We start from the raw sequence: 25,112 nt of genomic DNA on the forward strand, positions 1-25,112 counted from the left end.
CAGCTACACTTACCTGCCCACTCACCATAACCCTTAATTCCTTTACTGTTCAAAAATCTACCTTTTCCTTAAAAACATTCAACAAGGTAGCCTCAACTGCTTCACTGGGCAAGGAATTCCACAAATTCACAACTCTTTAGGAGAAGACGTTCCTCCTTCACTCAGCCAGAAATCTGGTCCTCCATTATTTTGGAGCTAAATCCCATAGTTGATATTGGTTGTCACATGTACCAGGAGGAAAGCCAACCAATATAGTTTTCACCTCTTCCAAGTCTCGGGACACAGAATCTAATGCAATCTCCCAACACCACTTTGGCTGCAATGTTCACCATTACAAGAAACTTGATATTTTCTCTCTGCCACCTTTTCAATATGTACATCTTTTGGACACTATAGAGATAATGCACCAGTTGTAAAGATGTTAAGGCCAATAGTAGCCCCATTTCAGAATCCTCTGAGATCTGAAGTTTCAACACATTTACCAGCATCGACTTGGAGATGTATTGAACTATTGTGTACCACACTCCACTACACAGTTACCAGATAGCTACCATTGGGGAAGCTCTGTAATAACATTTGGAAATCATATGTTCTGTAGATCAGAACAGGATATCATAAGAAATAAGCAATTTTAGCCCCTGAGCCTGGCTTCTACTCAATAAGAGGGTGCTGATCTTATTGTATGTTTGATCCCACTTGCCTAACTGTCACTCCCTCCATAAAACTCAACTCTCTTGGAGATCAAAAATCTGACTCTGCTATATTCAACTTTGAGTGTATTCAAAGGCCCAGTTTTCACTGCTCTTGAGGGAACAAAATTCAAAACACTACCCTCTGAGAGAAGGAATTCCTTCTCATATCATATCTAATTGGGCGACCCCTTATTTCTAAATTGTGCCAGTGGTTCTGAATATAGAATCCCTGTAGTGTGGCAACAGCCCAATTTGCCCAACAAGTCCACACTGACCCTCTGAAGAGCAACCCACCCAGACCCATTCCCCGACCCTATTACTCTACATTTACCCCTGACAAATGCACCTAACCTACACGTCCGTGAACACTATGGGCAATTTAGCATAGCCAATTCACCTGACCTGCACATCTTTGGATTTTGGGAGGAAATCGGAACACCAGGAGGAAACCCACGCAGACATGGGGAGAAGGTGTCCACACAGACAGTCACCCAAGGCTGGAATCAAACCCGGGTCTCTGGTGCTGTGAGGCAGCAGTGCTAACCACTGAGCCACCGTGTCCCCTATGTGGGGTAACATCCCCTCAGCATTCACCCTGTCAAGTTCCCTCTTACGTGTTTTAATAAGAGCACCCTTAATTCTCCTAAGTTCTGATGTATATAGGTCTAACGTGTTTAAACTACCCTCATTAAAAATAACCTTCATTCACAGAAATCAGCACAGTAAGTTAACTCTGAACTGTTTCCAATGCAGGTATATCTTTCCTTTAGTAAGGATGTCAGAATTATACACATAGTCTCGGTGCATTCTTACATATGCCCTGTCTATCTGCTGCAATACTTCCCTTCTCTTATATTCTTCCCACTTGCAAGTAAGGCAAACTTTCCATTTACTTTCCTTTTTGCTGAATCGTCCTGTTAATGTTTGCAAATCAGGTACAAGGACACACATTTTATTTTCATCGGATGTGGGTGTCACTGGCTAAACAGAAGTGGGTACTGCAGATGCTGGAGATTAGAATCAAAATTAGAGTGGTGCTGGAAAAGCACAGCAGGTCAGGCAGCATCCAAAACCTTTTAGGCAAAAGCCCTTCATCAGGAAACATCGATTTTCCTCTCCTCGGATGCTGCCTGACCTGCTGTGCTTTTCCAGCGCCACTCTAATTTTGTCACTGGCTAGGCCAGGATTTGTTAGATTTCCAATTGCCCTTAAGCTGAGTAGCATGCTAGGTCATTTCATTGGCAGTTAACAGTCAAGTATATTGCTGAGAGTCTGGACTCACATGTAGAAAGACCAGGTAGGAATGGAAGTTCCCTTGCCAAAAGGACATTGGCGAACCAGATGGGTTTTTACAATTAATGCTCCTTCTCATTTTTTTTGTGTTGGTACACGCACTTGGTGTGTGCCAACAGAACCTCAGAGGAACTCTCAGAGTGACCATGCACCTTAAAGGAGTGTTTACAGCATTAGTTTCATGGTCATCATTAGACTAGCTTTCAATTCCAGATATTAGTGAATGGATTCAAAATTCAATGCGCCTCAAACTTCAGAACATTAGCCTTGGCCTTGGGGTTACGAGTCCAATGGCAATACCACAAAGCCACCACCTCCCCTAAGATCCATCGTATTGTAACATTCTGCAGTCTCTCCATTTAAATAACATTTTGCTTTTCTATCCTTCCTGCCAAAGTATACACATTACCAAATGTGTACACATTACCAGTTACCAAATGTACCAAATGAAACATATTGCAGCTCATATGGTAGGATCAGTAAACCATGAAACAACAACAGATTAGTGAATTTTACTTCAGGTGAACAAAGATGCCTATTGTTCATAGAAACACAAGTAGCACAGTTGATTCAGAAACTGAGAGTATCAGAAAAGGCAATCTCTGAAAAGCACTACCCAGTGTATAAGGCAAAATCTCCAGCGTGGTTCAAAACCAACAAATTTATTCCACCCAGTGTTACAGCCACAACATCCAATTGATTCAAGACTGGTTGCTGAAACCTCAACATCTGGATTCACATTCATGAAACTTTGAGCTCATTTAAAAATTGTCCCAGAAAGGGGTTTATGGAGGTCATCAACCTCTTGTACCAGCTCCACCATTCCAGGACATGGCAGATGATCTAACTCAATGCTATTTTCTCCCATATGATCCCTGTATCCCTTACTGTCATTGGTCTGTCCCTTGAACAAAATGACCGATTTTCCACAGCCCTCTGAGGTAGAGCGTTCTCTTCCCCTCTATGTGAAGACATTGCCCCTCACCTTACTCTTAAGTGGCTTGCCCCAATATGCATTTGAAATTTTGTGACCTCTAGGGACAAGGACTATGTGCTGAAAATGATCTTGGGCTCAGGCGGTTTCTCCTTCAGCCAGCCCTGATGTGATGGGCTGAGTGACTTCCTATTGCACAACAGAATTGAAAATATTTGAAGAAGGGGAATGTGCAGGAATGTGGGGAGAGGGCGGGTGAGTGGCAATACCTGAATTGGTCCTTAAGAAACAGAGAAAATAGCTGCCAGAGTAGGCCATTCGGCTATTTAATCCTGCACCATCATGGTTGATCGTGCAATCTCAGTATCCCACGCCCGCTTTCTCTCCATACCCCTTGATCCCTATAGCCGCAAGGGCCACATCCAGCTCCCTCTTGAAATATATCTAACAAACTGCCCCGAACAGCCTTCTGTGGGAGAGAATTCCATAGGTTCACAACTCTCTGAGTGAAAACATTCTTCCTCCTCCCAGTCCTGAATGACTTACCCCTTATTCTTAGACTGTGAACTTCCCCAACATTGGGAACATTCTTCCTGTCTGCTAGTCCCATCAGGATTTTGCATGTTTTTATGAGACCCCCCCCCCCCCCCCACCTCATTCTTCTAAATTCCACCATGTTCAAGCCTGTTCAATTCAATCTTTCATCATATGTCAGTCCTGCCAATGTGGGAATCAGTCTAGTGAATCTTCCTGGACCCCCTCAGACTAGGAGACCAAAACCGAGCGCAATACTCAAGGTGTGGTCTCACCAATACCCTGTACAACTGCAGCAAGACATTCCTACTCCTATACTCAAATCCTTATATCCTACTTCTATATTCAAATCCAGCACAGACAGCCAGCACAGATGCAATGGGTTAAATGGCCACTTTCTGTACCTTTATGCTGATTTAATATTATCTTCCGTTAACTGAGGCCCCAGTCTCTCTTACACTGAAGGGGAAATAGCCCCGGCTACTCCTTAAATAAATTGATTTCTAAGCTAACCTGCTGAAAGGTCCAACTCAAGTAAGTAGGAGAAGATGAACTGAGATTGTACAAGACAAGTTGATGAGGGCTTCATATTGAAACCAGCACTGAGAAACCCACCTTAGGCATCCAGAATTTCAGTATCTAACAGTGTGAGTGTAAGTTGGACTGCTTCAAAATAACTCCAAAATGTAGGAAAATGCAACGATTCCAATTGAATAGCCAACTAATTCAATACCTGTGGAACACATTCCGCTTTGATTACTCATTTCACATTAGATCTTATATGGTGCATTGCAAGCCAGATGGTTTTGAATATGAGCTTTCATTATGTCTGAAATAGCCCAGGGTATTGAAAGATATTTGAGACAGCAGCCTCGCATATAGAATTATCAATGGATGTGGGATTTGGAACAAAAAAAAATGTAATGACATGTTTTGACAGCAGACAAGAAAACTATTTCAGAAAAGCGCTAAACCACACAATGCCAAAAAACTGACAGCATCAGAGAAACTAACATACTATCTTGTGGCAATTCGGTCCTGTTAGTATTAATTCCAACATTAAGAAGCACTTTGGTATGTACGAAACAGAACTATGTCACCGGAGATATGGAGACAAACAATATCCAAATTGTCCAACTAATGGCAGGCTAACAAATGGGAATAAGGTGAGGGTAATGGAGATAATCAATATCATGTCAAAATTCTGGCTGAGGTGTCTGCTCATCTTTTCTGGTCCAGAAAACTAGGTGAAGGGCCAAATCAGGACCACTGAAAATGCTAGAATTAGGACTAAGAGTGAAACTGAGCTAAATAAAAAAGTCATAATTATGTAAATGTCCATACCTATCCTCACTCCTGATTACTTCTTATATTAAGTTACTTCCACAGCATCTGCATAACTAACTCCATTTCCACCGCCATCATACAACTCCTCAACAATTCTCAAGTTCTTTGGGTCCAGTTTTTATTGCATTCCCCATCTCTCTTTTGCAGCTATGCCACATTCAAACTAAGCCTATTTTCTATATCTCCCTCTTGTGAACCTGCAATTTCTATATCATTATTTCCTGTGTTATACCAAGATAGGGGAAGTACATTACCTTTCTCTAGTCCTACTACTCCACAGGAGAAAACATATATTTGAAAATATTTTACCCAAGTTTCTACATGGTCAGTTATATGCTTTGAATAAAATAAAATCCATCATCTTTAGTAAATGTAAACTTATCGATTTATTAGCAATCAAAGTCAGTCAAGGGAAAATGCAGAATTGGTTAATATGTAGAGTTTATGATATGAAAATATTAATGTTTACCCCTCTAAACAACCAAATCAGACAAATAATCACTGACGCACATGCACATTAAAGGGGAAAACATCAGATTTCTCTTGCAGAGATTCACTTAAATAAAACACTTTCTGGCCAAGGGTGAACATTTCTAAAGTCAAACAGTTGCAAAGACGGAAGTCTGTTCATCTAGTGATTAAGCGCATATGGTCAAATCATCAAATACATTTGGTTGTCTCTAGGATTTTGGCAGACACAATTTGGTCAGGAAATACAAGAGAGTGTATTTTACAAGAAATCGGCTAAGTCTCTAATGTTTAAAAATGTGTTGCTGGAAAAGCGCAGGAATGAAGAAGGTATTATGCCCAAAACGTTGATTCTCCTGTTCCTTTGATGCTGCCTGACCTGCTGCGCTTTTCCAGCAACACATTTTTAAGCTCTGATCTCCAGCATCTGCAGTCCTCACTTTCTCCTAAGTCTCTAATGTGGCAGGTTTCATGGAAGGTTTCTCTCCATGAGCTCCAGTGAGTTTTCTGAAATACTTTTCCCAGATTTGCCCCATTACCTATGCACCACATTCCAGTGCAGCTCTGTTCATCTTATCCTGCATCTTGCTGCAGGTGGAAATCCTCCCAACTGCTGGGACCTCTAAGGATTCCTTGTCCGGCATCATTTTTAAGTACCAGGACTGCACAAGGTTAAGTGCTATCAGTCCAAAGCTGCCACGCACTCTTCAAGTATGTTGACCCAGACATGTTGGAGGGATTCTAAATTGTCAACAGAGCCCTGATGGTCCCAATGGATGGGTGTGTCCTCTAGCCTCAGTACCAGAAGACGAGCCCACACCATGAGACTCTGCCGCCCAGGTCAGTGCTGATTCCACAATGCAGAGGAATGTTGAGCAATGCAGGAAGAAAGTTAATGACCTTTTCCACTTCCTAATGAGACTGCATGCATCCCCCATCAAAGCTCATGATCTATCACTCAGGAATTTTTAAAAATCTATCTCTTCAGAAATGTTATTATACATCAGGGGTGGCACAGTGGCTCAGTGGTTAGCACTGCTGCCTCACAGCACCAAGGTCCCAGGTTCGATTCCAGCCTCGGGCGATTGTCTATGTGGAGTTTGCACATTCTCCCCGTGTCTGCGTGGGTTTCCTCCGGGTGCTCCGGTTTCCTCCCACAGGTGAATTGGCCATGCTAAATTGCCCGTAAGTTAGGTGTGTTAGTCAGAGGGAAATGGGTCTGGGTGGGTTACTCTTCAGAGGGTCGGTGTGGATTTGTTGGGCCGAAGGACCTGTTTCCACACCGTAGGGAATCTAATCTAATCTAATCTAATCTAATACCTCTGGAGTAGGTGGGACTTGAACTCAGGTCTCCTGGTCCAGAGGTAGGGAGTAACTATCACTGCACCACAAGAGCCCTCTCTACCAGTCTCTCTATTGCATGCAACATCTTCCCTCTCTCACTCTCTCTCATTCACCCAATACCCTGCACCACTAGCCCAGCACTCACTTGAGATAAACCACCACCTTGAATCCACTAGTACCAGCACTCTGAAAAAGTGCCTCCTGACCATTCAACTATCTATCTCTATGACCATTGCACTTTTCTGAAGAAGAGTCAATGGACCCGAAATATTAGCTCTGTGTTATCTCCATAGATGCTGCCTGGCCTGCTGAGTTTTTTCAGCAATTTCTGATTTAGTTTCTGAAGATGTATTTTCAATAACCCTTTGAAACTAGCTCGACAAGTGGTGTAAATGCAATACGTGACCTTCGATTTAAGAGTTACAAATCACACAACACCAGGTTATAGTCCAACAGGTTTAATTGGAAGCACACTAACTTTCGGAGCGACGTTCCTTCATCAGTGTGCTTCCAATTAAACCTGTTGGACTATAACCTGGTGTTGTGTGATTTTTAACTTTGTACACCCCAGTCCGACACCAGCATCTCCAAATCATTCGATTTAAGATGCATTTACGTTATAATTCTGACAGTAGCAAATCTATCCGTGGAGTTGGGCAGCATATTACAATACTATGGCTTTAAGAGACGTATTTGGTCCTTTTTTTTAATGAGGAAAGGTTGAGGCAGAGGTGGGCTCCAAGTCAGTAAAGTAAACAGCTTGTGAGGCCTTGGGTTTTTTTTTAAATTGAAACAGCCTGAATGAATAGGGTCAAGTTCCCACTGAACCAGAACTTTTAGTTTTAGTTTTCAGCATTTGCTAGGGTCCTGAAGCTGGATGTGGAAGCTTTTATTACTTTCTCTGTTATAGCTAAAAGCTGGGGTTCTCTTCCTGCTACTTGAATTGTTTGAGAGAATCTATTTTACTGAATTTGTCTTTGCCAAGAATGTGTTTATGGGATTTTACTGTATTAGAACAGTTAATTAGTAACAGTTAATATATATTATTTTGTTGAACGTTTCAATAGAGTTGCAGTTAAGCAAATTCTTTTGTTTTCTTAATTTTGTCTGTATTTTAATTATAGCATATTAATAAAGTGTGTTTTGCTTCAAACCTGGTAGTTTGACCAATCGAATTGCATCTGGAACACAACACCTTAAACCTGCCTTTAAAATAAGAAAAAGTTAGGATCTCAACTTTCTTCTTAATATATTTTGAGGGGTTTGGTCAGGTAAATAACAAGCACAAATAATGACAAACAGTAATCTACCTCTGAAGAAACACTGTGCAGCTTTGCCAAGTTCAACATAGGGAGAGGAATGAAACCATTTTTTGTTTTAAAAGACCCAACACTCCACAGATAACATATGCAAAATGACTAACTGTTGAAACAGAAAACATATGATTGAAAATGAAATGGCAAGACGCAAAATGCAATTGTCAAAGCACAAAAACATCTTTAGTAACATCTTTAGTACCTTCCATTGCTTCCAACGACATCAAAAGCAACACATATCAAACATACTCAGTGGCATACCCAACCCAACCCATTCACAGTTTAAGTTGCCCCTCCCAAAACAGCAAAGAATAGCTGATATACATGCAATTTGCAACTTGTTATGACAATTCACGTATTACAAGGAGCGAAAAGAAAACAACAACTAACATTTCTTTGAAGATTAAGGAATGAACTAATTGAGATTTTAAGATGATTAAAGGATTTGATAGGATAGATAGGGATAAACTATTTCTTATGGTTAGAAAAACAAGGGGACATGGCATCAAAATTAGAGCTAGGACATCTATGAGCAATGCCATTGAAAACTTTATCATGCAAAGAAGAGTTGATATCCAAAAACCTGAAAATCTTTCCATCAAAAAATCTGTTGAGGCTGAGGTGCAAATTATAACCTTTAATTTTCATAATTCAACGGCATTAAGGGTTACAAAACTAATTGTTTTTTAACCCTTAATGCATTTGAATCATGAAAATAAAGTTAATTGTTTTGTAACAACTGGATAATCAGAATCAAGGTATTGATCAACCATGATACCATTGAATGGCAGATGGAATTAGGGCTGAATGATCTATTTACACATTTCATTATAATAAGTCAAAGGAAACCCTTTCCCACCCAAATGTGACATCCAGGTCAACAAAAAACTTAAATAAATGTTATGATCTCCATCAAGACCAATAAACACGGATGAGAAATTCAAGCTTCCAGTTAACAACTAATAGAAGAACATGTCAAACCTTCATGTTTTGAAAGTTTTACTGTACTAAATGACTAAAAACAGAATTGACTAAATACTATTTTCTTTTGTAGTCATCTTGCACCTAAACTATAGAAGTAAGTAGTTTTTTTTACTTGTCACATATTATATTCTTCATAGAATTATAATTCCTTTTGCAAACTGTTCACAGATGTTTACAAAGAGTTTCTTCTTTTTTATTTTCCCATTTAAATAACTTTCAATCCCAGAGCAATCTGTCACAATGATGGTTACACTGCTGACTTCTTCCTCGAGCTGCATGCTAAAACAAATCTGCTGTCCTCTTCTAATCCTCACAGTCCCAGTCTTCACTCTAACTGTGAGATGACGCTTGTATTTTGCATGGTGAACAGTAGAATCAGGATATTTTTCAGCTTGAAGTAAATGCCTGGATGTTTCCATCTTTTGTTCTATACCTCTCTATTAGCTTCAGCAACTGGTGCTTCTCTGTGATTATTCCTGGATTCATAGGGAAGCCTATAACTTGATTTCAAAATGGCTTCCTCAACCTTGTTACCCATGGTAACCGAAAATGCATTATGTTCGTATTTATGTAGAAATGCTGATTAGTTACATTTTATCCAAACTCCTTCAGAACTTAAAACTAAATGAATAGTTCACAGCACTATTGTTTACAACTTGATATCTTTAGGGTCTATTCACAGTACGCTATGGGATGATGATTATTCCATATATAAATACCTTTCACCTTTCTCGCAATGAAACAATCTGAGTCCCTCTGATTTCCAATAATTAAACTAACCAAATTTACGCCCTAAGGTAGAAATCAGCAGGTTTCACAGGCCCTTTCATCTATCCTATGTTTAAAGCCACAATATAATAATTTCATAAATCAAAAGATATGGTCCTAAAACATAATAACCTTAAAATTGTATGAAGTGGAACAACATGCTAAAATATAATTAAACTTGTATAATTGCTAACCATATTCTTTGCCAATAATGCTATTCCTCAACACTATTACAATTAATGAAGAGCTATTCCGAATTTTCTTATGATTTTTAATATTGAGTTACCACCTTGACATAGAACACATCTACTGCCAACTAATTCAGGCAATGGTAGAACTACCAGGTGTCCCTTATATGCAGCAGTTAGGAAGTTAGAACCAGGTAACAAGTCTGCTATCCCGGTTTTCAAATACATTATAAATAAATATGCTAAAAGCATTGAAAATAAACAGGGAGAAACTCAGCAGGTCTGGCAGCATTTGTGGAATGAAAAACAGAGTTAATGTTTTGATGCCAATATGACTCAGTTTCAGAACAGAAGGAGGGTGAAAAAATGTTTGGATTTATGCTTTAGAAAGAAGGGGGGGACGAACACTAGTGGAACTGATGACTCAGGTGCCCCAGAGCCAAAGGCAAGGGGACTGTTAATAGTAGTAAAGCACAGATATTGTTGAAGAATAGGTGTTAATAGCAGATGTTATTAGCAGAAAATAGGTCAGCTCTGTTGAGAACAGAGCCAGAACACTGGGGTGGTGGAGAAGATAATCACAATGGAGGATAGAGTTCATGGTCTGAAAGATGAGCTGGAAGATTCAAATGGGAATACCACGGGGAGAAGAGTAGAACTTCATTAAGGTCGGCATCCTGAGAGAAAAGTGGCAGTAAGTTAAACTGGTCATTTGTTTGAATGTTTAGTTCAATGGAAAATCATGCACGGAAAGGAAAATAAAGTGAGGGAAGAAAACACAGAACTGAAAACCACATATGAACATTCGAACAAGAGTAATTCACTCAGCCCTTCGAGTCTAATCTCTTGTTCAATAAGATCGTGGCTGATCTGATTTTAGCCTTAACGCTACATTCCTGCATATCCCTGATAATATTCCATCCCCTTGATAATCAAGAATATATCTCCCTCTGCCTTAAAGATATTTAAATATTCTGCGTCCACTGTCTTTTGAGGAAGGGAATTCAACAGACACACAACTCTCTAAGAGAAAAACAATTCCTGGCAATTGGGTATCCCTCAATGTCCAAATCATGATCCTCAGCTCTGGATTCTCCCACAAGATAAAACAGCCTTCCACATCCATTTGATAAAGTCCCCAGGATCTCACACGCTTCAATTAAATCACCTCTGATTCCTCTAAATGCCAGAGAATACGGGCCTAGCCTGCCTAGACTTCCTTAATAAGGCCACTTCAGGAATCAGTCCAGTAAACAAGGATATGTGTTCGAACAATGAAAATTCTAACTTTCAAAGTTCTCCAGCAATAATCAAAATCTAAATAACTAAGGCTTAATGCTTGTGAATGCACATTTTCAGGGCAGAGGGGTTGTTGTCAGAAATTAATACTCAAGGCACCATTAAATTTGACTGTCTGTGTGTAGTTTGCGCATTCTCCCCATGTCTATGTAGCTTTCCTCTGGGTGCTCCAGTTTCCGCCCACAGTCCCAGAGACGTTCGGGTTAGGTGAATTGGCCATGTTAAATGCGGGATTATGGAGATAGGGTTTGGGTCTTTGTCTGGTTGGGATGCTCTTCAGAGGATTGGTGCAGACCTGATGGGCCAAATGACCTTTACCGCACTGGAGGGATTGCATACAAGTGATTTGAAAAGCCCTCATTTTCCAGATATATTTAGAAGGTGTGTAGGTATCTCAAAAATTCATGTGTATGAATGTCTGGTCTTTGAGCAAGTGTCACCATGGCAAAAATGTTCTGAATTCCTACATTCGACATAACATGTACGAGTGACAGATTTTGCAGTATGATTTATTCTACAACAATGATGACTGCTGATAACAGGATCCAGCCTATAGCTTTACAATGAGAATATCTTTAGCCATTTAGTTTTTGACTTGACTCTGCATGAAGTAATGATTAAATGTGAAGACATGGCAATGTATGCCAATCCTGTTGCTATTTAACATTCTTACATATATACCTTCCAGAACAGGTCATTAAACATCAGTGATAAGCAGGTACGCTGGCTTAGTCTTCCTTCTCCAGCTCAAAGCTGTTTAATTTCTGTCCTATTCCTCCATCTCCAATTATAATAAGCTGACTCAGAACAGGCCAAAATTATATTATCTGTTTCTTTTAATGAAAAAAGCAGCAACATATTAGACTAAAAACAACTCACCTATCTAGAGATGCATGAAGCAGTCTAAGCAAATACCTATGTCTGTTCCTTTAGTTTCTTTTTACATGTTTGCTAATACTGACATCTTTCTCAAAGGATAGAAAAGTAAACACATTATGCGTGTGAAGTAGAATAAGTATCATTTAAAATTCACACAACACCAAGTTAAAGTCCAACAGGTTTTGGATTATAACCTGGTGTTTTATGATTTTTAACTTTGTCCACCGCAGTCCAACCCAAGTATCAATTAAGTACTCACTAAACAAAGCAGAGTAAGTGAGGGCTTATCAATTGAATTGTAAATGATTTTTAATACAATCTTAAATGGTGGCATGGTGGCTCAGTGGTTAGCACTGTTGCCTCACAGCATCAGGGTCCCGGGTTCGATTATCAATCTCAGGTGACTGTCTGTGTGGAGTTTGCATATTCTCCCTGTGTCTGCGTGGTTTCCTCTGGGTGCTCTGGTTTCCTCCCACAGTCCAAAGATGTGCAGGTTAGGTGAATTGGCCATGCTTAAATTGTCAATTAGGTGCATTAGTCAGAGGGAAAATGGGTCTGGGTGGGTTACTGTTCGGAGGGTCAGTGTGGACCTGTTGGGCAAAAGGGCCTGTTTCCACACTGTAGGTAATCTAATCTACATTTTTGCTATCGAACAAGCATCCTGGCCTTGAAATTTAGGCTTTACAAACATAGAGCTGAAAATGTGTTGCTGGAACAGGAGAATCGATGTTTCGGGCATAAGCCCTTCTTCCTGTTCCCTGGATGCTGCCTGACCTGCTGCGCTGTTCCAGCAACACATTTTCAGCTCTGATCTCCAGCATCTGCAGACCTCACTTTCTCCTCTTTACAAACATAGAGCCTCATTCCTTCCAATTTTTGTGAAATGTTTTGTCCGAGCCAGAACCCGGCCTACAACTTGAGGGTGCGTGTCCACATCAAGAATGGCTAACCCAGGGTGACAATCTACCTCTATGGCCATGGTATGAATGAAGCTTCCATGTCCATCAAATCCTGGAGGAGGCTTAAAACTGGAACAGACATATGTGTACAGCCCACGGTACTGCAAAATTCAAACACCAGTGTTATTACATGTTCTTAATATAGTTATTTGGATCAATCGGTTTTTTTTGCCAATTACTTCGCTCCGCAGTACCATAAAGATCATTAACTAGTCAGGGCTTCAACTCAGATTTCTTTCCTTTGATGGGATTGAGGTCAAGCAAACTTGACAAGTTGTCTTGCAAAACCCGTAATCACATCAGAGAGTCTTAAATGCTACTTAGTGTGAACATGACCATCAGATCTCTGAGGATAAGAGCTTGATATTGATCTGCCAACAAGAGAAAAGAAAGATAAAAAGGAAAGATTATTTAGAAATAGAGCAACAAAAGGATGAGATTCTGTCGAGTTTGTCAGCTTTGAATGAACATAAAACTGAAATATTATCATGGAAAATTTCTGATTTGTATCTTACCTATCTTCAATTATTCTGTTTGACCTCCACATCATAAGATAATAATAGTAATGGAATCTTATTTTAACATGAAGAACAGCTTTACATACTCATTTTCATTTTGCAAACTGAGTACAGCTCACACTTAAAGGGAAATATCTCCCACAATTTTAGTAATAACCACCAATCGCCTTTCACCCCTTTGTGCCTGGTCTCTCTCTCTCTTTCTTTCTCTCTCACACACACGCACACACACACACAGACACACACACACTCTAGAAGTAGTCATATTTTTCCCTGTAGCAACAGCATGAAGATTTAAGGATTTATCTTTGAATTGGACCATAGGTTCAGCTGACTGCAGCGAGTCATTAATTCTGTTTTACACACCTTCCTCCGTTCCCTCCTTGTCCTTGCCCCTGATTGGAATACAGGTCTCACATGGCACATCCTATCTCCAAAATCCTTCTAAGAAGTGCTGAATGCCAGATTTGGATTTCAGTCTAGAGAATGCGCAGCTGATGCCCATGTGGGTCCGGTGACAGGATCCTCTTCTTTCTCAGCTGGCAGCCCTGATCTCAACAACAGAGACAAGACCAGAGCAGTCTCCCACTGTGCAGTCTAGTGGATAGCAGCTGCATTTCCAAACTCTCTCAACCATGGGAGCAGGAGCCAGCGCAGAAGAGAAGCACTCAAGGGACCTGGAAAAGAAGCTGAGAGAAGATGCAGAAAAAGATGCCAGAACAGTCAAACTCTTACTGCTGGGTAAATACCTGTTGAATTACTTAGGAAGTAGAGACATTGTAATAATCAAGCTCTCAGTCAACAAAACGTTGCATTTGACTTCATTGGCAGACTTCAAACTCACCATAATGTTACTGATAGAGGAAGATGCACCTGTTAAATATTTGAGCTTATGGACTTGCCCTGCCAACTGCTATAATAAATTATTGTTTTCCAACATGTATGTGGGCTTTGCTATGGAAGGCAATTAGAAACTTACGCTAAGGCAGAAATCATTTACCTTACAATTAAGAATTCATAGGATCCCTACAGTGTGGAAGCTGCCTATTCAGCCCATCAGATCCACACTGACCCTCCTAGAGGCGTCCCACACAGACTACCACCCTGCATTATCCTCGTAAACCTGAATTTCCCATGGCCAATCCACTCAACCTTACCATCTTTGTACTGTGGGCAGAAACCGGAGCAACCAGAGGAAACCCGCGCAGTCACGGGGAGAATGTGCAAACTCCACACAGTCACCCAAGAGTGAAATCAAACCCAGGTCCCTGTTGCTGTGAGGCAGCAGTGCTAACCACTGAGCCACTGTGCCAATTCCTTTTAGCCAGTAAAAGGTTTAACAAAAATCAAGCAGGAGTAGAAAAAGAAAGTATTGTTCGATTCATTCCTTTTAAACTATGTTTCTTTGAGTCACTGCGTCACTCAATGTAACTCTTTGTGAGGTGCCATTCATGGATTTGCCACTTTTCCCACAAAAAGCATTCCATCGTCGGAATTTGTTATTTCCATTATGTAATAGAGTAACGGTCTTTATAATTAATTACATCAAAAATCTAATTTCAATTAAAATATTCAAGAATGGTTCAACAAAATATTCAACAGCTATTGTGATTGGAAACTAATTGTAGAGTGCTTGCGTGTTAACTATACAATATCATGAGAGAATCAGATTTAGATTCAGATTTAGATTCAACTTTATTGTCACATGTCCTCAAGTACAAAAGCACAGGAGTACAGTGAAAAGTTTTCAATGTCGACACACACGGCACCATCTTAGGTACTTGTACCTAAAATTTCAAAAACTTAAGAATGAAATAGAAAGAAATAAGCAACAAAGTTAAAAGCTAAACATTACAGTCTCTCTCATTATAGTATAAAGAAAAAGAGAAATAAAGGTAAAGGTTAAACATTTTCAGAACTAAACTTTACAGTTAAAAATATTTGTGGTGTCATCATTGTTCACATTTTCTGAAGATTGTTTAGGCTTGCATGACACATAGAAACATAGAAAGAAAATAGAGGTAGGCCATTCAGCCCTTTGAGCATGCTCTGCCATTCATTATGATCCTCAAACTCAATACCTTTGGAAACTCTTACACTAGAACTTTCATGAGTTGTATATTTATCCTGAAAAATGTTCAGGAGCAGCATTATTTAAATGTTGCTTTGATATAAGAAATCTAAAAATCAGAGTAAGGAGAAGCTATTCAACACAATGTTATCAATGTTTGTGATAACCTATCTCTCCCATCATAGCTTGCAGGTCTACCCTGCCCTTTGATCCCACCAAATTGCATGGCAGTTTCCTAACCAGTTACCAATTCTGATTATGATTCGCTGAAGAAGATGATTCATTAACTTATTGTGCACAATATATGTTCATACTTAAAGTGAATGACAACAATGAGCTTATTCATGAGCATAGTATTCAGTTTGTACCTTGTGGCATTATAAGTAGCTAGGATTACCTTTTTATCTCATGCTACTCCTAACACCTGTCACAAAATTACTTTGTAGCCTCTTTATTTGGAATGTTTCTTTCAATTTGCCACACCGCACACAAAAAAGACACATGTACTCCCCTGATACAACTTAATGGAACATCCTGTGTTTATTAGGAACTAGAGGCATTGTAATGATCAAACTCTCAGTCAACAAAAGGTTGCATTTAACTTCATTGGTAGACTTCATGTGTCAATTCTCCTCGGTGTCTCACATATTATCCTTAAGCATCAAATAACATCACAAAACCAGAATATCATTTCATTGATCACATGCTATAGGAAGGAGTTTGCTGTGCACAGATTGGTTTTGTACTTCCTCTATAGCAACAGTGAATGCCCTTAAAGAGTGAAAACAGAGAATGTGGGAAATACACAATAGGTCAAGCATAGAGTTGATGTTTGCATCAACAGAACAGGAAGAAAGCAGGCGTGAGATGTTCACTCTGTTTCTCTGCACAAATACTGCATGACCAGCTGAGTATTTCCAATATTTTCTGTTTATATTTCGGAGTTGCTTCATCTGCACTTTGAACATTCTAAAGTACTTTATTGACTCTAAAGAGTTTTGAGAAATCCTGAGGTTATGAAATGTGCTAACGTGGAAATAGGTCTTTTTTTTAATCATGTGTAATATTTTATTTACCTCATTGAACCAATGGCTGTGGATTCTGATGCTAAACTAAAAAGAAAGAACTGGAAATTTGAAACAAAAACAGTAATTGCTGGAGAAACTCAGCAGGTCTGACAGCATTTATGGAGAGAGAAACAGGGTTAACTTTAGCATCCAGTGCCCCTTCTTCAGTAATCCTGGGATGTCTTGCTGCAATTATACAATGCCTTGGTAAGATATTTGCATCTAAAATATCGTGTGCAGTTTTGGGCTTTTTTAAAGAAAGATGTTTTTGCTCCAGAGGAAATGCAGCCAAGGTTTACCAAACTGATTCCTGGGACTGACGATGAAGAGAGGTTGAGTTGGCTCGGGTTACATTTGCTGAAGTTCACAAGAATGAGGGGGATCTTGTAGGAATCTACAAAATTCTAACAGGATAAAATGGTAGATGTAGGAAGGATATTCCTGATAATGTGAAGTCCAGAATCAAGGGTTACATTTAAGGATACTGGGTAAACCATTTAGGACTGAAATGAGGAGAAATTTCTTCACTCAGAGAGTGGTAAACCTATGCAAAAGCCTATTGAAAGCAGTTGAGGCCACATTGTGTGGTTTCATGAAGGAGTTGAGAGGCTAAAGACATCAATGGATGTGTGGGAAAGCAGGAACAGATTATTGTATTGGACGTTCAGTCATGGTCATAATGAATGGCTTAAAGGGCCAAATGACCTACTCCTGCTCCTACTTTATGTTTCTAAGTATGAACTCCTATTGTAGTTAACTACAACTTGCTCTGTTAGCTATTGTTAACAAAATATCTTGCTAAAAGCGTGAACTTTGGTACGAGAACATGAAGCATACAGTAACAATACAAACATCAGTTTCTTCTAAATAATTGTTTGATATTACAGAACTTGAACAATGCTGAGAAAAGACACATTTTTCAAAACTTTTCGTCTGGCATTCATCAGGACAATCTGCAAGTGTTAGTAAATCAGCATTCTGCTCTTATTTGTTATAAATATTATTATCCTTTTGGTATTTCTTGCAGATTTCCCAGATGGGTGCAATATGAAAAGCTTTGACAAAATGTGTGTTTTTCAGCAATAATAGATTTTTTTCTTTTATATTGCAATATCTTGCAAAAGCCATGTACATCAAAAGGAGAAAAGTAAAGCAAGACCTTATGTTACATGCTGCTTATTACATCTTCAGGACATCCCATGGTATTACTTTTAAAGTGTAGTCATTGTTTCAGTGTGGAAATATAATACCTAGTCTGTGAACAGCAAGCTCTCAAAAATTAATAACAATAATCTGTTTCAGTGATGTTTGTTGAGGGATAAATATCAGCCAGGACACAGCAGAAACATCCCTTGCTCTTTCATTCCCATCTGAGACTATATTTATGGAATAACCTGAATAATGCATCAAGGCAGCCTTGGTTGGTAACAGAGGAGGCAGTTATTCATTACAATATTGTAGTCAGAAAAGCACAGTGTAAACTGACTGTGCCATAATAATGGTGTACTGTTTAATAGTGCCAGTCTTTACTTCATACTTATTGCAAGTAGACACATTTGTGGATATCTGGTGCAGCATGAGCAATAGTAAAAAGGTAATTCTATATATCCATATCCTAATGCCAGAGGATATAACCTGATAGTGCTGTTTGAGAATAAGCTCATTGTTGGCAAACACTTTTTTGCATTAACTTGTATTGTGCACAACAATACAACTCCCCTCTTCCATAGGATTATTCACAATTAGACAGAATATCTGGATGAACATTTGGAAAGCCACTGCATTTGCCAAGAACTTGGAGGGAACGTAATTGGGACAACGGGTCTATGCAGCAGCTGCGAATAAGACTCGGTAATGTCTGGACCATGAGTGACAGCAAGCCCACAACCTAGTTTTCCTCTCTCATTGTTGCTATATCCATTGAAATCAATGGGTAACGATACACAGAAGGTGACTAATTTACTAGCATTTCTTTTTAGAATATCACGCAAAGCTAAGAGCAAGCCCATTTTCTTTCCTTGCCTTTTTAACTCCCTTCCATTCCATTGACTACTTGCTGGGATACAATGCCACTTACACTCAGTACATCACCCAAGAGGCCATTATAATCCATGGCTGTCTGTGAGCTGATGAACCACAATGGGCATCACAATGATCGCTCTTCCTATCCCATCAACAGCTGTTGGATATGAATGAGGAGTTGGATCTCCAGGCAATTTGCTTCTTGTATCATCTTCAATCACAGCATTAGCTCAGAATGGTTGATTCAAATCTGGAAGCCCCTTGACTTGTCCACTAGATAAACTCTTTGAGATCTCCTCACCCCCAACATATAGTTCTTTAGTAACAATATTGTGCTTTATAATTCCTTTGGAGATGGGAGGAAAACACAATAACCAATAAACCACAATGGATTTAAAATGATTACCAAACAAGAGGAGAGGCCTGGCCTAGTGGAATTATAGCTAGACTATAAATCCGGAAACCCAGCTGTTGCTCTGAGGACTGGGGTTCAAATCCAGCCATGGTGGGATTTAGATTCAATTTAAAAAAAAACCTGGTATGAAGAGTCTAAACCATATCTAATTCATTAATGCCCTTTAGGAAAAAAACATCTGTCATCTTTGCCTAGTCTGCCCTACATGTGACTCCAGATCCATGGCAATGTGGTTGACTCTTAAATACCCTCCGGGCAATTAGGGATGGGCAATAAATGTAGGTCTAGCCAGTAATGTCCTCTTTCTGTGAGTGAATTTAAAAAAGGATTAATAGAAAGTGAGAAATGTATTGTTCCAAAGGGAGTTTGTGGCCTGGAACTCAGTGCCTGAATGGAAGGTAACCCTTCTGATTTGAAATTGTCACCTGATTTAAAGTAACATTTGGATATGCATCAACAACAACTTCAACTTATACAGAACCCTTAATATAATAAACGCCTGAAGGCACTTTACAGGAGCATTAGAAAACAAAATTAGACATCCGCAAAATGAAATCAAGGCAGATGAAGAAAAACCTTGTTAAATAAAGGATTTTAAATGTGCCTGAAATGAATACAGGAAGATAGAGTGTTGTAGGGGTTGAGGGATGGAATACCAGAGCTTGAGGCCTGGACAACAGAAGACACAGCCACCAATGGAGGAGCAACTAAAATCAGGGAGATCAGAATTGGAAGAGCACAGATCTGCAGCAGATTACAGAGATCGGGAGATGTGAGGCCAAGGGGGTGGAATTGAAAAGACCATTGGGAATTTGATAATGAGGCATTTCTCGATTGGGAGCCAAAGTAGTTCAGTGAGCTACAGGAGTGATAGGAGAAGATAGGTGCACTTGATGTACTGTACTCTGCAAGACAATGGATCAAGAACTAAAAAGTGGGATTGAGTTGGACAGCTGATGGGTTGAATAGTCTACTTCTATGCTTTCATGATTCACATGGCATTGGAGATTGAGATAAGGTTACTTTCGGTAAATTTTCTTTAAAACAGAAGGTTTGTTGTCAGGTTTTCGTTGTAGGTTGGTAGGTTTCATTGTAATCATTCTCCATGTTGAGGGCAGGTATCATGGAAGGAGGAGGAACCTGTCTCACTTGCTCTCACTCTCCTCCTAGTGGTTGTGACAAGAATTGCAATGTGAAACTGTGAAGATCAAGAAAAGAGGGTGCCATTGCTGTGTCCCTTGCTCTGGGCCAGGAGGCCTGGATTCAAGTTCTACCAGCTCCAGAGCTGTGTAATTGCATCTCTGTTCAGTTTGGTTGAAAAATATCTGTAACCTGCAAAACTTTGGGCTCTTGTGGTGCTGTAGTAGTGTCCCTATCTCTAGGCCTAGAGATCTGTGTTCAAGTCCTGCCTGCTCCAGTGAAATGTCATAATATGCCTGGACAGGATGATCAACAATACCTACCACCTTTGAAAAAGAATTTTCCATACAGGCCAAAATAATTGCACATAGAAATCACAATAATAACCAAAAAAAAATCTGAAATTGGTGAGTTGGCAACTGTAGTGTTACATCTCTGCATGCTTGTGACTTGATATTTTAAACAAAAACTCTGCATGCCAACCTTCAAATAATGGAGACTTAGGTTAGAATAATGCAGCAGAGCTGAAGAATTTCAAACAGAAACCTCCATATTTGGGTGTGCATTTCACGTGACACAACTCCATCACTAGTAAGAAGAATAATTAAATCCTCACTCAAAAATATAATGTAAGAAACATCCAGAAACTGAATATATAAAGAATGTCAACATTGATTTCAAAAAGGAAAGTCATACATGATCAGCCCTTTAAAGAAATAAGAGAATGGGTAAAGAAATAGTCAAAATATATTTGAATTTTTAAAATATCTTCAATAAGGCACCAGCTTATAAATACATGATTAAAGGCAGAGTATATGTTGGCAGAGAACAAGCAATAGAGTTAATAGCAAGATGATTACAAAACGATGAAAGAGAGTAAGGTTTAGAGTTAGTTATCAAACTGGTGAAAGATGGGGAGCAGTGATCCACGAGGATTGGTGCTAGTTCCATAATTACTCGCTGTTCACAAAACAATTCCAACTCGGGGAAAAAAAGGAATCGTTTTAAAATAAGCAAATGACATCAATATTGCCAGAGTGTGGTTAACACAAAGGAAGACTATGAGAATTTGAAGGAAATTGTTAACCCATTTCCAGTTTTGTGATGCAATTTACAGAAAGGCTTTAATATTGGCAATAAGCAAAAGGAGTATTTGACAAACTCAGCAGGTCTAGCAGCATCTGTGTCGAGAGAAACAGAGTTAACATTTCAAATTAACATTAATTCTGTGTCTCTTTACACTGAGGCTGTCTGACCTGCTGAGTTTCTCCAGCATTCTTTGTGTTGTTTCAGATTTCCAGCATCAGCAGCATTTTGTACTTAATATTGTGCGACATTATTTTTTGATAAGGAGGATAAGAAGGCCTTAAATTCCTTTGTAAATAAATGCCTAAATGGGCTGAATAAATATAAGAGGAGAAAGTGAGGTCTGCAGATGCTGGAGATCAGAGCAGGAATTGTGTTGCTGGAAAAGCGCAGCAGGTCAGGCAGCATCCAGGGAACAGGAGAATCGACGTTTCGGGCATAAGCCCTTCTTCAGGAATGAGGAAAGTTTGTCCAGCAGGCTAAGATAAAAGGTAGGAAGGAGGGACTTGGGGGAGGGGCGTCGGAAATGTGATAGGTGGAAAGAGGTCAAGGTGAGGGTGATAGGTCAGACTGGGGTGGGGGCGGAGAGGTCGGGAAGAAGATTGCAGGTTAGGAAGGCGGTGCTGAATTTGATGGATTTGACTGAGACAGGGTGGGGGGAGGGGAAATGAGGAAACTGGTGAAATCCGAGTTCATCCCTTGTGGATGGAGCGTTCCTAGCCGGAAGATGATGATGAATAAATATAAGCATAGCTGGTGCTCAGATGCACAAATCACCAAAAGTAAGTGATGCAGGTTAGTAAGATGATTGTAAGACAGTAAGATGATGAAGGCAGAGCAGTGCACATTTTCTATATGGATTCTAGTAAGACATTCAATAAGGTTCACAAGGTAGACTGGTTAGCGAGATTAAATAACATGGAATCCAGGGAAACCTAGCCAATTAGATACAAAATTGGCTTGAAGTGCAGTCTCTGTTGCAGTTAATTGGCATCATTTAAATGCACTAGAGAGAGCGGACTGGGGTCTTGGCTTGAAGCTTAATCTGAAAGGTAACATCTCCAGCAATGCAGCACTCCCTCAGTGCCAACATGGGAATGTCAACCTGGATTTTGTGCTTAAGTGTCTGAAGTAAGTCTTGAAGTGTTGGCTCAAAGTACATCAAAGATCTGAACTAGCCCAGTCTCCTGTTTGCCTTGATGCTCAATTAGGTTTTGATATGTCAAAGCCAGTGATGGGCTCTGTTCAATTGTTGACTAGGAAACCAAAGACAACTTTCCTGACCTTTTTGTAGTGCCATGGGCTCTTGACAGCTGTCTCAGGGCAGGCATTGGTCTCGACATTAATATACAGAATTAGTCAAACCAACTCAATGTTTCCAGAGCAGATCCAGTTGGTTTTCAGCCTTCTCACTTCGAGGTGATCACCCTGCTACTGTTGTTCAGTGAATACTCTCAATGGAATTGAGAGTATTCACTGAACAACAAGCAATTATCAATTGTGATAGAAAACTGCTGCTGGCTTTCTCTTCCTACACAAACATGTGAACATCAAACAAATGATAATCCTTTGGGAGGCATTAATTGCTCACCTGCTCTCTTAAGAAAAGTCAGTCAGTGAGAATATTGTTGGTTCTCATAAGCAGGCTAATGAATGGGATAAATTGGCAGAATTAACCAGTGCACTTAAAGTATTGCAGAGGAGGCTAAGTAACTGAAGCTCCCAGAGATGTATCTAGCTTTTGTGAGTATTTCCAGCATTTCACATTTTCACCTCAGATTTCCCAAATCTGCAACATTTTGCTTCATTGTACAATAGTTAACTGAAGTGAAAAGCACCAACTGGATCTGTATATAGAAGAAGATCATTGAACTAATTAATAATTAGCCAGCACTCTAAATGCACTATCAATGAGCTCTAGTCTCCTGGTCTTTGGAACAGCCTTTGGAACAGCTTGTCATGGAGCCCACAAGGGAGCAGGCTATTCTGGACCTAGTGCTATGTAATGAACCAGACTTTATAAAAAATCTTAAAGTAAGGGAACACTTAGGAAGCAGCGATCATAATATGGTAGAGTTCAGTCTGCAGTTTGAAAGAGAGAAGGCAAAATCGGATGTAATGGTGTTATAGTTAAATAAAGGTAATTATGAGGGCATGAGAGAGGAACTGACGAAAATAGACTGGAAGCAGAGCCTAGTGGGGAAGACAGTAGAGCAAAAATGGCAGGAGTTTGTGGGTATAATTGAGGACACTGTACAGAGGTTCATCCCCAAGAAAAGAAAGATTATCCGGGGAGGGATTAGACAGCCATGGCTGACAAAGAAAAAGAGAGATCCTATAAAGTGGCCAAGAGCACTGGGAAATCAGAAGATTGGGAAGGCTACAAAAACAAACAGAGGATAACAAAGAAAGAAATAAGGAAGGAGAGGATCAAATATGAAGGTAGGCTAGCCAGTAATATTAGAAATGATAGTAAAAGTTTCTTTCAATACATTAGAAACAAACGACAGGCAAAAGTAGACATTGGGCCACTTCAAACTGATGCTGGAAGCCTAGTGATGGGAGATAAGGAAATAGCTGGAGAACTTAATAAGTACTTTGCGTCAGTCTTCACAGTGGAAGACATGAGTAATATCCCAACAATTAAAGGGAGACAGGGGGCTGAGTTGAGTATGGTTGCCATTACAAAAGAGAGAGTGCTAGAAAAGCTCAAAGGTCTTAAAATTGATAAATCTCCTGGCACCGATGGGCTACATCCTAGAGTTCTGAGGGAGGTGGCTGAGGAAATAGTGGAGGCATTGGTTGAGATCTTTCAAAAGTCACTGGAGTCAGGGAAAGTCCCAGATGATTGGAAGATCGCTGTTGTAACCCCCTTGTTCAAGAAAGGATCAAGACAAAAGATGGAAAATTATAGGCCAATTAGCCTAACCTCGGTTGTTGGTAAAATTCTAGAATCCATCATTAAGGATGAGGTTTCTAAATTCTTGGAAGAGCAGGGTCGGATTAGAACAAGTCAACATGGATTTAATAAGGGGAGGTCGTGCCTGACAAACCTGTTGGAATTCTTTGAAGAGGTGACAAGTAGGTTAGACCGGGGAAACCCAGTGGATGTGGTCTATCTAGACTTCCAAAAGGCCTTTGATAAGGTGCCAAATGGGAGGCTGCTGAGCAAGGTCAGGGCCCATGGTGTTCGAGGTGAGCTACTGGTATGGATTGAGGATTGGCTGTCTGACAGAAGACAGAGAGTTGGGATAAAAGGGTTTTTTTTCGGAATGGCAGCCGGTGACAAGCGGTGTCCCGCAGGGTTCAGTGTTCGGGCCGCAGCTGTTCACGTTATATATTAATGATCAGGACGAAGGGACTGGGGGAATTTTAGTGAAGTTTGCTGATAATACAAAATTAGGTGGACAGGCAGGTAGTACTGAGGAAGTGGGGAGGCTGCAGAAGGATCTAGACAGTTTGGGAGAGTGGTCCAGGAAATGGCTGATGGAATTCAATGTGAACAAATGTGAGGTCTCGCACTTTGGAAAAAAGAATACAAGCGTGGACTACTTTCTAAATGGTGAGAAAATTCGTAAAGCCAAAGTACAAAGGGATCTGGGAGTGCTAATCGAGGATTCTCTAAAGGTAAACATGCAGGTTGAGTCCGTGATTAAGAAAGCGAATGCAATGTTGTCAATTATCTCAAGAGGGTTGGAATATAAAAGCACCGTTGTGCTACTGAGACTTTATAAAGCTCAGGTTAGGCCCCATTTGGAGTACTGTGTCCAGTTTTGGTCCCCACACCT

The 25,112-nt window shown here is 39.9% G+C and overlaps 1 protein-coding gene across 1 annotated transcript in view; it reads left to right on the forward strand.

Annotated features, from left to right (window-relative positions):
- The first annotated feature begins 14,029 nt into the window (after positions 1 to 14,029).
- Positions 14,030 to 25,112, forward strand: part of LOC122558861 (guanine nucleotide-binding protein G(t) subunit alpha-1) — a 67,819-nt gene continuing 56,736 nt past the window's right edge. Inside the window, exon 1 of the mRNA XM_043707720.2 lies at positions 14,030 to 14,264. Within this exon, the coding sequence (XP_043563655.1) occupies positions 14,159 to 14,264 (106 nt within the window). The 5' untranslated portion in view covers positions 14,030 to 14,158. The remainder of the gene's footprint in view (positions 14,265 to 25,112) is intronic.

The sequence above is a fragment of the Chiloscyllium plagiosum genome, unplaced genomic scaffold (assembly GCF_037043375.1).
Source record: "Chiloscyllium plagiosum isolate Xiang-an unplaced genomic scaffold, Cpla_swu_hap1 HiC_scaffold_14, whole genome shotgun sequence".
Taxonomy (NCBI): Eukaryota; Metazoa; Chordata; class Chondrichthyes; order Orectolobiformes; family Hemiscylliidae; genus Chiloscyllium; species Chiloscyllium plagiosum.